Below are 12,901 nucleotides of genomic sequence, written 5' to 3' on the forward strand. Positions count from 1 at the left end.
GGTGGGTTTTCTAGCGAGCTCTCGTTTTTAAACGTTTGAATTTCTCTTATTTTCTCCCGTGCTTGTTGTTTTTTATTTATGTTTAATAGAAATAACATTATGGTTGTGGGTGTGATGGTTATGCGTGACTATTATGGGAAAAGGTCGCAATTTAACCCGTGTGTCTTGTGTGTGAGCGGCCACATGCGCTCCGTCGGTCGCTAATTTGGCTAGCTGATGCTATAGGGCTAAAACTATTGAGTGGCTCCTCAGTTGTTACGAGATTCCGTAGCAATTCTTAGTTTTTACTCGGAACATTTTTTTCTAATGTTATTGTTATTTTTCTAGATTTGTAGGCGACCACCGGTACAGCCCATCCAAACATGCAGAACGACGCTGGTGAATTCGTGGACCTCTACGTCCCCCGTAAATGGTGAGTGTTAGAGTCATTTAACGTGAATTCCTAAACAAGATTACGTAAGTAGTTACAATAAAAATCATCCATCTCATTTAGGTCAACTCGAGGTACTTGAACGAATAACAAACTGTTACAATGGTCAAATATTGATACTGTTTGTTTTTGCAGCTCTGCTAGCACCAGAATCATTGGGGCCAAGGACCATGCCTCCATCCAGATCAACATTGCTGAGGTAAAAATTAAAAACACCTGACAGTAAAACACCCGTTCAATAGTGAACAGGCTGTCATGTTTTTGTGTTGGGTCTTAATGACATCTCTGAGTACACATCCAGTACAAATGATTATACTAACCTCTTGTGTCAGCGTTGAGACTTAATGAACATTTTAAAAATATTTATAAATGGATAAAGTATACGTTTGTCTTGTGTCATTTATTAACAAACACCATAAGCAAAATGGTTGTTTTAGAGGTATGTAACCATTTTACACTTGACTAAAAGACTGGTCATCAAGGGACTTTAAAATGGTGATAATATTCAAACCTTGACTAGACTAAAAAAGAGAATAAGATATCTGGATGGTGAATATTTCTCTTATTTGCTAAATTTGCAGTTAAACATGAATGCTGGTTAAATTGTTGGGTTTTTCTTTTTTAATTATTATTATTATATATTTGACCTTTATTTTACCAGTAGTACCCACCAATTCCTGCAGCAGTCCACATTAAAAAACAAAGTGTTTTTGTTTTAAGAACAACAAAAATACAATCATAACCAACTGTTCATTTTCTAACGGCAGGTTGACAAGGTTACTGGTCGCTTCAACGGTCAGTTCAAGACCTACGCCATCTGTGGCCCCATCCGTAGAATGGTAGGTTCACAGCCTGTTGTGCCGCTTTCATTCGTCTTGACAACATGAAAGTGATTGATTCTTTGAAGCTAATGATTCTTGGCGTGTTCCTAACTATACGTTGGTGTGAAAATAGTCTGTCTGCAATTAAATTGTATTTGTAATATTTCAGCCTAAGTCTGAGAACTGTAATAGTCGCTGTACCTACAGTTGTCATTTCTGTCAAACATCTTTGATTTATTATGTTTATACTTCACTCTTATGTTTAACTGAGCAGGGTCAAGATGAAAATCTTGATCCTGCTCTGATGTTTCTTATATAAACGTTTGTCTCCAATCACTCTAGTTTTTCAGGCAGAGATGTAATGAATTTACTTTGGCCTTACTCTGTATTTTAAACTTTTTTTGACACCAAGGGTAACACTTTTTTTGTTTTTTTTCTACAGGGTGAGTCAGATGACTCCATCCTCAGGCTGGCAAAAACTGACGGCCTTGTTGCAAAGTAAGAACTTAACTAACATACATAGCTAGCTTGGAGAAATACATTTGACATAGTGTTTTATTTTGCTTTTATGTTTTTGTACTGAAATGCAATTTTTTTTTATCTGAAGTTGTTTCTATTGGCCCAAATGTCAGATTGATCAGCTAAACTATTTTTTTGTTTTACAGGAACGTGTAAAAGAAGTGGTGGAACTTTGTAAAATAAAATGGAAAAATAAAACATTTGTCACTGTTCTTTTTTTTTTTTCTTTGAGATTCTCCTCACTAAAATATGTTTCCATTTTTGTCACGATTTATGCAAGTGGTCAGGATGTGAGATAATATTCCAGTAGGTGGAATATCTTCCTTAAATAAATTAAATATACCAAGTACAAGACTTCATAATACAGTACAGAACTGCATTAGTTAACAGGCGATATCCTGGACAGCTATGTAAGCCCGGGGTCTTAAAGTCTATTCCAGTTAATTGTTCTTGTTTTTTGTAGCCGATACTAAACTACACTGGTTCATATTCTTCTTCTTTTTTTAAATTAATACATTTATTAATTTAAACTTGCAAATGTCCAATTAGACAGAGTTAAATATATTTGTAGACCCTCAAATTGTCACGGATTTCAACACGTATACGTCCTTGTAGTGGCGTATTGAAACCAAAGGAGGGCAGCATTGACTTAAAAATACTATTTTTACGGTCATTACTGTATTTCTATAATTTCTGGTAGTATCATGTTTCGATTATCCTTAAACTGTGCTGCACATATCACTAGTTGTTCTCGGTGTCCCTCTAGTGGAACACGAGGGAATTATGCGGATGTTTGTGTTTCCTTGGGGAGATATTTTTGAAAGTCTCTAGAAAGAAAAATGGTAATTTGACGTTCAGTGTTTAAATTGGAGTTAGGAATAAAGTGACGGTAAAATTATTTATAATAATGCAAGAGTTATTGATGCAGAGAACCAAATTAGCTTGATTGCAATACGTTAGGCTATGATGCTGTTTTTTAATGGTAATGGTCATAAACAGTGAAAATAAAAAAATTTGGAGATTTTATTTTTACACAATATGCAAAGTTATTATACATTAAGAAGTTGTTTTTGTTTGTTTGTTTTTTACATTAAAAAGTTGTTTTTGTTTGATTGTTTTTTGTCGGGTAAAATGAAGAGATCATACAGTTTCTTTCTTCTCTTTGCAACATCTGGCTTCACAAATGATTGGACATCAGACGTGGAGGTCACAGTGGGAATAACAGGGCAGGTGGAAGGCACAGGGAGGGAACTGAAGCTGAACACAGTGCAGAGGTGAAGGCCCAGTGGTGTGAGAGCGGTTGCAGGGCGTCTTTAACCTTAATGATAGCTGTCATCAACTGCTGCTTTACTGCATAGTTCCCACACATTCTCCATGTTTGTTCCTCCTGTAGGTGAAGAGACGAGGTCATCGTTAGCTCCTGTCCTTTCTCTATCACAGGCTTTTTTCTCAAAGCTCTGATTGGATGAAACAGATGTGCTTTTTGTTTTTATCTTTTTGCAAATAATTTAGCAAAAACTGACATTTAGGAAAACAACGTGTAATCGATGCTAATTAAATACCTTTTCTCTGATGACTAACGTGATTTTACTCCAACAGTACAGTAAAAAGAAACGAAAATGATTGATTTATTTTATATAGCAGTTAATCTAAAGCAGGTTACGATGGTCTACTTGCTGTAATTGTAGTCCTGTCACGTCTGAATTATCACACCACAAATGTTATTACGAACAAATCTGACTCCGATAATAACGTTTAGAACAGTTGACTCGCACTCTCTAAGCTCCGTGTCTCTCACTCACTCTCGTCCTTTTTCTCTCAGTCTAATGACAGAGTCCAGAAAATGTGGTGTGCACTAAAGCTCTTGAGTTGCATCATGGGAAAATTGCTGGTCTTCAAATGACCAAAACCTGTTAGCCACGAGAAACACTCAGTAGAAGAGGATGTGCCGCGGTTTGTCTTTAAGAAAGTGATCACACACACAAAATATCCAAACCAGAATCAACCTCCCTTTTGTCACCACGAGTCTCAGTCTTAACAAAATGCTAAACATGTGAGACGTTCCTCGGCCTCTGGGAGGAATCGCACAGCGAGTCGCAGCTCGTCAAACAATGATCTTAACATAAAGGGTTGGAAGCCCCTCAAGCTGCCCACCACCTACCTCCCCCACAGCCCCTCCCTGCCTCCCTCACCTGGCCCCCTGCATACCATACCTTAACATACATACACATACACACACACATGCACATGCAGGGGACAAAGAACACTGTGTTCCACTCTTCAAAGAAGGGACTTTGGTCGAGAGGGTCTCACGACTGGACGTCCGTTAAAGATTCTTTATATCCTTAATGGACTGGACGTCCGTTAAAGATTCTTTAAATCCTTAATGTTGACATAAACATAAACATGCAGCAGTGAAAGATGTGGGAGAAGAAGAAGCAAAATGAAAAAAAAGGTGATCTCACGGCAGCCTTGTTAGCTTCTGTTTAACTTTTAACTTCTTGGGTTTTGGTTGATGATTTCCTTCTTTCTCTCCTGTTTGTTGGACTGGATGTTCAGCCACATCAAACCCTCACCCTCATTCCTCATCACCCTCTCTCCTCTCTTGCTATCTTTCCATCTGCGTCTCTTGTCCTTTTGTCCGTCCTCAGCAGCAGCCCCCGTCTCATCTCTCTCGCCGTCTTTTTGTCCGTCCCTCAGATGCTACCAGACTTCAAAGTGAAGGAAGTGAAGCGAAAGAGTCTCTGCTGAGGGAGAGCGACAAAAAGGATGAAGAGAAAGAGTGGATAGAGGGGATAAACATTAGTACCTGTGGTGACATTTGACCTCAAAGACCCGTGAAGTACAACCACACACACAGAGAACAAGGACAAGAGTTGGTGAGAATTGTGCAGAAAATAGTTGAGTTAAGAAGGAAGGAGGCGGAACAATGACGACATTTAACCTGATGTGTTTTTACAACATTTAAAAAAAGGGAAAATGAGAAGTCACTGCAAATTTAATGACAGGATTTTTAGGCCAAATCTCTTTGAATTTTACTAATTGATCCACATTTAGGTACAGTGATAAAAATCTATGAATAAAGAGCGAGTATTTGCTGCTGAGTAACATTGAGAAATATTACTCTTTATTTATTTTTATGTCCATAACAAAGAAAAAAAGTAAAAATAAAATGTTTAACTATAAAATAGTTTAACAATAAAATGTATAACTTTTTAAAATGTTTAAAAAGTTATCGTTGGCCATGTTTTTGTAAAGCCGACAATTGACAAGTTATCGTTGGCCACGTTTTTGTAAAAAAAAAAAAAGGGTTAATTACAACCCATACATAACTCACATAACTCCAAAATCAGTTTGATCAGTTTTATAGTGTAATCTTTATCCATGTGAAATAACAAAATGGAAAGAAAGAAGAGAGAGAGAGCGAGCGAGGCCCCACCACCAGGGCCGTCTGTGAGCTGAAGTGTTTTGTTGGAGGAGACAAAGCGGAGGGCATGCACGTACCTGCCTCAAACACACACTTAGGTCGGTCAACCCAAAACATCCCCTCCCGAGCCCACAGCACTTCAAACATATCCGCTCTCTCTCTCTCTCTCTCTCTCTGTGTGTGTGTGTGTGTGTCATTTGTTTCCTAGCTGATCCAGAACCAGAGGCAGATGGAGCATCTGAGGAATGTTGGTTATAGACAATAAACTTTATTTACTCAATACTGTTATCACTGCAGGACTTTCTACACGTCTGCAGCACACGGTGATAAGAGAATTAAAGTTTTGACTGTGGACCAATGCACTTGGAGGAAAATGAGTTTTTAAAATATTCGAGGATAGGTTTAGTCAAATTTTACGTTTTGTTTTATTTTATGTAAATTTTTTGGACTGACCATGAACACACTCATAGGAAGAACATGCAAACTCCATACAGGATCGAACCGGTGACATTCTAAATGTAAGGTGGGGATGCTAACCACCTCTGCCACCATGTTGCCCCTTCAGTATATTAATATATCGGTGCACAATTTCTTCTCATATAGCCCACTTTTTTAATTACATACTAAGTTTATAATGGACTGCCCCTTTAAGAACCATGAAAACCATGACAATGTTGGAGAAGAACCATCGAGGAGAAGAACATCGTGGAGAAGAACCATCGAGGAGAAGAACCATCGAGGAGAAGAACCATCGAGGAGAAGAACCATCGAGGAGAAGAACCATCGAGGAGAAGAACCATCGAGGAGAAGAACCATCGTGGTTCTCATCTGGTCTTAATTTACCTCATGATTGAACTTTTGAGAACTTTTTTAGAGAAAAAGAGATTTTAATCAAATCCGTTTTTAATGAGCTCCAGTGAATGATGTGAACGACAACCAAACTGCCATGTTAAACTACCGACCCAGCTGCAAGGGCTGATGGGATACCGAGACCTCATCCTGGCCGACGGTCCTCATCATGACGTCCGTCCTTCCTTCACTCTCACTGCTCTCTCTCTTTTCCTCCCTCCAATTCATTCATTGTTGTTCTCTCTCACTTCCTCAGTGTGTGTGTGTTTGTGTGTGTGTGTTTGTGTGTGTGTGTGTGTGTGTTGGGAGCAGCAGGGGGTAAGTGGGTTCACTGAAGGTGTAGTTAAGAGTTACCATGACAACAAGTGGCATATCACCAACTTTGCCTCTGGTCTCTGTGGTAACCAGGAAGTAAAGAAGTGAGGGAGAGAGAGAGAGAGAGACAGAGAGAGAGAGAGAGGTGGAGTAACAATCACAGCATTAAGAGATTATGACATCAGTCTGTAGTTTCTTGTCTTCTTTAATAGAACCCATTTTAGTCTAAAACTAGTGATCATCCAGGAAGGAGAGTGAACTCTGTGTCTTGTGACTGAAGTTTTTGGTAAAAATCACAGAGTTTCCGACCTCTGTACCATCAACCTGCGGAGTCTCATGGTTATTAGAGTGTAATCAAAATCACTCTGTGCAGATCTGGAGGAGAGACCATCAAATCGTACAAGTGCCGCAGTTGTGGGTTTAAATCCTGCAAACAGCCTGTGGAATGTTCTAGTGTGTTAGTGAATGGAGCTCTGAGGCCTTAACACACTCATTCAAGACTTCTTAAAACTACGGGAGGTCGCTGACCTCTGTTCGTGTGTGTGTGTGTGCTCATGCAGGGGTGTGGTTGTCAGTCAGACAGCAGCGCAGCTCAGAGTTCAGTCTGTGCCTGATCGACAGCGGAGGAAGTGGACGTGGACGTGTGAGGACCTCGGACTCTGGACACTGTTACATACAAACACATGGGAACGGGGATTCCTGCCTGATGAAAGTCTTTAACTTTTCTGTTGTGTCTTATTGTGTGTCTTGCTCTGCCAGTCCATCAGTTACAGAGAACATATCGGTCTTGGACTCACCTGAGCAGCTGTTAACTCTCTCTCTCTCTCTCTCTCTCTCTCTCTCTTTCATCTTCTAAAGTGGTTCCTGAAGTCTAATTAGACAGCAGCGCTCCAAAGTCCATGAGAAAAGACAGAGGCAGACGTAAACACACACCTGCTCAGGTGTTCCCAGGAGAGGGAACACATCACTGCCCATGTACGACACCTCAGCCTCAACGTCAACGTCAAGGAGACGCAGGTGAAATAAAGTGAAAAAGACATCGAATTTCACATTTAGAGAAAAATCAAGGTCAGACATTTTTTAAATTAAATTTCCCTTTGACAACTGCGTGTGCCCGTGTCTCTGATCGGAGGGTTGTTGGTTCTAATCCTAGCTCGAGCAAGGCAGTGGTGTGTCCATTAAGCACCGAAAGCTGCTTCTTTCTTTGTCCTGTTTCTGTTTTCATGTGGTCGTTTGAAAAACTGTATTCTGCAGGATCACCTCAAATTCAACGATAAAATCGTGACCATTTTTTGTACATTTTTGGGCATTCTAAAAGACCCTATAAACAAGATAGATAATAAAATAATTATTATAATTATAGTTATTAAGATAATACTATTACAAATTGCCTATAGCTCCAATGTGTTATAATAATAATAATAATTGTAGAGTTTTTTTTATTGTAATACTAGTTCTGAAGTTGTGGAAAAATGCTAAAAAATAAAATGAAAACTAAATTAAACTCAGTGACCACTTGACCTTACTTGTTTAATTAGTTGTTAAGTCGTTACTGGATACAGTGAACCAGATCCAAAACCTTGAACCCTGATCTATTTTGTTATGGTTAGATAACATTTGAGTTTAAGACAACTCTCTGTTTGAAACCTTTACTTCAGTGATCACAGAGACCAGGAATGGACCGGGTGTGTGGTCTCCTGCGTGTGTGTCTGTGTGTGTGTGTGTGCCTGTCTGTGTTTGTCTTTAGCACCTGTCTGACTGATTGGTTTGTTTGGTGTGTTTGTCAGGCAGCCATCTTTCTACGTGTGAGTGAGGTTTGATTTCCCATTTGTTGTTTGGCTTCTGTGGAATGACTTGGCAGAGAGTTCAGACTCCTGACATTAATGAGACGATGACGATGATTTAAGGGCGTTGACATGGACAGATGGTGAGATCTCAAAGAAGGTAAAAACAAAATGTGAAGGAAGTCAGTGATTCAGACTACAAACACGTAGATCTCCTAGCAGAGGATGGTTTCGATCCATCGACCTCTGGGTTATGGGCCCAGCACGCTTCCGCTGCGCCACTCTGCTTCTCTAGTAGACACTTTTTTGTTGAGTCAGAGAGGTACAACCTTGTCTTTCACTTACATAGGTTTGTCATGTGAAGTTAAATTACAGCCAGAGTTAAAGGACTATTACTGAAGGTGATATGATTGGACGACTGCTGTTGTTTTGGAGACAAACCTGGAAGGTCAATAAAAATACAAACATTTCTCACACTCAACATGCAAGTCCTGAGATGTTCATGGTTCACAAAATGACTACCTATGTTAGTTTTAGTAAACAGAAACTTAAGCTACACCTCCTAGCAGAGGATGGTTTCGATCCATCGACCTCTGGGTTATGGGCCCAGCACGCTTCCGCTGCGCCACTCTGCTTCACTGTAGGTGGACTGTTACATCTTTATGTTACATGTATATGAGTTCTTTATGTGAAAATTAAAATGCAGCCAATGTTACAGCACTATTACTGCATTACAGTGCAGCCAATGTTACAGCACTATTACTGAAGGTGATATGATTGGACGACTGGTGTTGTTTTAGGAGACAAAACCAGAGGGTCAGTAGAAATACAAATATATGTCACACTCTGGTACAAGTGCTACAGTCAGTGATTTCAAATCACCCGTAAGGTGTTCAAGCGTCACATAATGTCTAAATATGTAACTTAGTAAACAGAAACTTAAGCTACACCTCCTAGCAGAGGATGGTTTCGATCCATCGACCTCTGGGTTATGGGCCCAGCACGCTTCCGCTGCGCCACTCTGCTGCCACGTTACCTTTAGTTTTTCATTTGGTCTGATGAAGATGTGTAGCATTTCCATTCCATAAGCTACTTACACTCGTTGGGTGTGATGAATATCTCTGCCGGCAGATTTTTGTCACCACGGTCGGTGTGTTTATTTTATGAAGAAGGATTTGATCTCTCTCTTCCTCTCTGTCTCACTGCACACAGATGGAATTAACAGTACCAACAAATGTCAATCAGATCCCGGAGCCATGCTTTGTTGGAGCGGCTTGTTATGTCTACGTCTATTAACACTCATTCACGTGGCATGTGTCCTCATTCATTCATTGGTTGTTGTTTTTCTTCAGTCATATGTTGTAGCCTTATATTTCATGACATGAAAAATATTTGATTTGCAAATTTATGTTGTCTATTATTTGTATTAAAATCATCTCTGCATTCTTTGGGTTGCATTACTGCCACCTGCTGGGTTTTTAAATTTAAAAATGTCCAGGAGAAAGTATTGTGTCCAGTTGCATAGAAATAATAGATCAAACAAGTCAACGGTGGTAAAGCAGCACCTGATCGACAGACCGAAAAATAGTTCCTGGGACTAATTAAAATGACGAGGTTGTTTGTTTGTTTTTAAGAATATTCCCATTCTCTACCTTTAACCAGTGGATTAAGATGTCTCCTCCTCCAACCACAGGTCGAGCCAACACAGACGGGGAGGCAATCAGAGGGAAGGTGGTGGGAGAGAGGGGGACGGAGGCAGGGAAGGAGAGGAAGGCAGTGCCTGCTGGAGCGACACACAGGCGCGGGAGGACGCAAACTTCGACGCGCCGCTCTCCAGGACTAAAAACTCACCCCTTCCTCTCGCTTTGTTTCCCACACAACTTTTTCCCCACCCCCAAATGCGTCTCTAGAGCCGACGTTAACGACTCGGTTCTCCCCCACACCCACCAGTCATTTCTTTTTCTCAACTTCAGTCGGACGGGATCGCTAGGACAGGTGGAAATGATGGCGAGTACCGCGGCGCCTCAGCGCAGCCGGACGCGGGTGTCGCTGCTGCTCTGGCCGCTCTTGGTGGCCTGCTGCCGGGTCACTTTGGCACAGGAACTGCCTGCTCACGGGGTAAACGGCTACAGCCTGCACCCGCCGTACTTTAACCTGGCCGAGGGCACCAAGATCACCGCCACGGCGACCTGCGGAGTGGACGAGACCGGCAGGACGTTGCAAGACCTTTACTGTAAACTGGTGGGAGGCCCGGTGTCCGGGGATCCGAGCCAGACCATCCAGGTGAGGAAGTAAAAAAAAAAAAGTTTCATTACATCCATTACTGCACAGTACTGCTTTGTACGTCAAACATATTTAATTGTTGTTTAATTGTTTGGTTTTCATCGATAAAATGGACTTCATTCGGTTAACCGTGATGTTAACCGTGATGTACTCAGCCCTACGACGTTCCTAGTCATTTATACTTCATTATATTCAAATGTTTAAGTGTATATTCATTGATCAGTTGTACACTAGTACTTTTTTCACTTGTTATTGTGAGTCTCAGCAGCTTCACTCTGTCTTTATTGAGTCAGAGTTAGTGTTTGTTATAACTTTTTTAATATAAATTTTAATTTAAATATTTTCAGTTTATTGCAATGCTAAAACAGTTATATCTGGTTTCACAGTCTTTCATATCAGTTTTTACGACAAGGTTTTCGTTTAACTTTATTGCCTGTTATTAAATTCCTAGTGTCTTATGTTGAACACGCTGCAGATGCCAGAGTTGAACAGAGGGGGGCAGCACTGTGCACCAGGCTCCAGCCTCACTGCTAAATCATTATTTCACGCACTGCTTCCTTTGTGGGACTTGGCCACACTTAACACAGGCCACTTATATAAAAACGGAGGAGCTTCACCCCCCCCCTCACCCTCTGACCAGAGCTTGGTCAGATGAGTTTTTAATGTGATGTGGAGTTTGTGAGGCTGTAAAACAACCCTTGAGCCTGCGGGGGGGGGCACTAGTTGACCTACCAAGGATTACTGCAGTTCTGTGGGTTAAACATTACATCAGCCCACCAGGCGATAACGCACAGACCGACTGTGTCTTTTCAACCTGCTGCCCACATTCCTCGCGGTGCCTGACCCCATCCCTCTGATCAGTCTGGGTTTAGTCACTTTTATTTTCTATCTTCACCACTGTCCTATGAGAAGATTCTAGATAAATATTGTCTTGACTTGACTTGACTTTTTCTTTTGGCTCCACTCGAAAGTTAGCGATCATCATGGTACGCATGTCACGTCTGAAGACATACTGCCAAATTACCAAGTGACTCTTCTGGTCTTAACCTCCAGAAACTGTTCTTCATTTGGTTCCTGGATCCACACTGCAGCACAGTTAGCTCAGTGCAGCTCTAATGATAAACCAAGAAACTGTGGTCATTAACACACGGAGGCTGCGTTGTGTGTTTAGGTTAAGAGGTTTACCCCGTTGTGCCGGGCCGTTGTGGTTCACCCACTTGTTCCGTTCACACGCACGAGGCCAGAAAAGTACCTCAGTGTTCAGGGTAATCCTGGTTTGATTTGACAGCGATGTGATGTTTCTATGAAATAAACCAATAGGAGAAGAGATTACAGAAGAGTGTGTTTGTTAGTGTTTTCCTCCTGTGAGCCTCATTAGCCTAAACAACTTTGTTCAAATCTTTAGTAAAACATTTAACCTGCGGAGTAAATCCTGACTGTCATAGTTTGACAGAGTTTGGGCCAAATATGGTGATAAACAGTTGGCTTTTACCACTGGACCCTAGAGTCTAAAAAAAGGTGGACATGCTCATGCTCGACTCTCCCATCATGTACCTGGTGGTCTTAATTATCTCCAGAGTGAAGCGTTCTGCTGAGTGTTCATTGGACGAGGCCTGGTAATCTGGGTTTATGCTGTGTGTTAGTGCTGGTGGTTGGATGCACGTGTGTTTGGGAATGTAACCTGTGAAGACAAGGTTGTGATTTCACCTGGATCTCTATCCAAGTCCACGCAGCTTCCATTTCTGATAAAAATAGATGTGTGATGTGAGAGGGGTGAGGAGTGAGGAGTGAGGAGAGACAAGGAGGCAGGACGGTTGGGCTAAAATGGTAAAATACAGTGCACAAGGAGGCAGGACAGTTGGGCTAAAATGGTAAAATACAGTGCTAGTTGGACAAAAAGTGTGAGTTCCCCAATTGGAAACTTGGTGTGAGTGGTCTGCAGGCCAGCCAGAACCTGGAGTGCACATTAGAATTTACATGTAAGTGAATGTGAGGCTGAGTCACCAGCAGGGGGAGGATATCCTGCAGGTGAGAGTCTGTCACTGAGCCAACCTGACTTCCTGCTCGGCATCATACAGGATGAAACGTTGATTAAAATATTTACGTTTTCACAAATTCCCAAAGACAAACTAGTAGATGTTATGGACACTTAAAATAAATAAATCTGGCAAATGTAACTCTTTGGTGGGCCACAGCTGGCCCACATTCCTTACTAATGTTTGTTTAATGTATAAATCTGGCAAATGTAACTCTTTGATGGGCCACAGCTGGCCCACATTCCTTACTTTGGGCATAGAAGAGATTTTCCTTCATTTTGTGTTGGCTAAAATTCATCCAGTTATTTTTAAAATCAAGTATTTTTCACTCAGTTTTGCAATTTTTGTAACCATGTAAGCACATTATGGCCCACTCACTGGCTCATGGGTAAATTATCTGTTTGATTTTAGGCTGGTTCTTGGTGAGCATTTACTAC

At 41.1% G+C, this 12,901-nt stretch overlaps 2 protein-coding genes and 3 non-coding genes across 6 annotated transcripts in view; 2 read left to right on the forward strand and 3 right to left on the reverse strand.

Annotated features, from left to right (window-relative positions):
* Positions 1-251: 251 nt before the first annotated feature.
* rps21 (ribosomal protein S21) lies at positions 252-1,972 on the forward strand. 2 transcript variants are annotated; one of them, XM_008318938.3, is made up of 5 exons: positions 253-412; positions 566-629; positions 1,198-1,269; positions 1,694-1,749; positions 1,917-1,972. In XM_008318938.3, exons 1-5 carry the CDS (start codon positions 363-365, stop codon positions 1,924-1,926), a joined length of 252 nt encoding a protein of 83 aa, XP_008317160.1. In that variant the 5' UTR covers positions 253-362; the 3' UTR covers positions 1,927-1,972. The 2 variants fall into 2 exon arrangements, with proteins under 2 accessions (XP_008317161.1, XP_008317160.1); XM_008318939.3 differs by lacking the exon at positions 1,917-1,972 and having other exon boundaries at positions 252-412; positions 1,694-1,753.
* A 6,389-nt stretch (positions 1,973-8,361) lies between these two features.
* Positions 8,362-8,433, reverse strand: trnam-cau (transfer RNA methionine (anticodon CAU)). Its single transcript has one exon. It is a non-coding gene; the product is annotated as a tRNA-Met (tRNA).
* A 275-nt stretch (positions 8,434-8,708) lies between these two features.
* Positions 8,709-8,780, reverse strand: trnam-cau (transfer RNA methionine (anticodon CAU)). Its single transcript has one exon. It is a non-coding gene; the product is annotated as a tRNA-Met (tRNA).
* Positions 8,781-9,099: 319 nt separating this feature from the next.
* On the reverse strand, positions 9,100-9,171 carry trnam-cau (transfer RNA methionine (anticodon CAU)). The gene has a single exon. It is a non-coding gene; the product is annotated as a tRNA-Met (tRNA).
* Positions 9,172-9,673: 502 nt separating this feature from the next.
* Positions 9,674-12,901, forward strand: part of lama5 (laminin, alpha 5) — a 59,704-nt gene continuing 56,476 nt past the window's right edge. The window contains exon 1 of the mRNA XM_025059139.1: positions 9,674-10,428. Coding sequence (XP_024914907.1) covers positions 9,817-10,428 — 612 coding nt within the window. The 5' untranslated portion in view covers positions 9,674-9,816. The remainder of the gene's footprint in view (positions 10,429-12,901) is intronic.

This window comes from Cynoglossus semilaevis, chromosome 10 (genome assembly GCF_000523025.1).
Source record: "Cynoglossus semilaevis isolate Cse_v1.0 chromosome 10, Cse_v1.0, whole genome shotgun sequence".
In the NCBI taxonomy this organism is placed as follows: Eukaryota; Metazoa; Chordata; class Actinopteri; order Pleuronectiformes; family Cynoglossidae; genus Cynoglossus; species Cynoglossus semilaevis.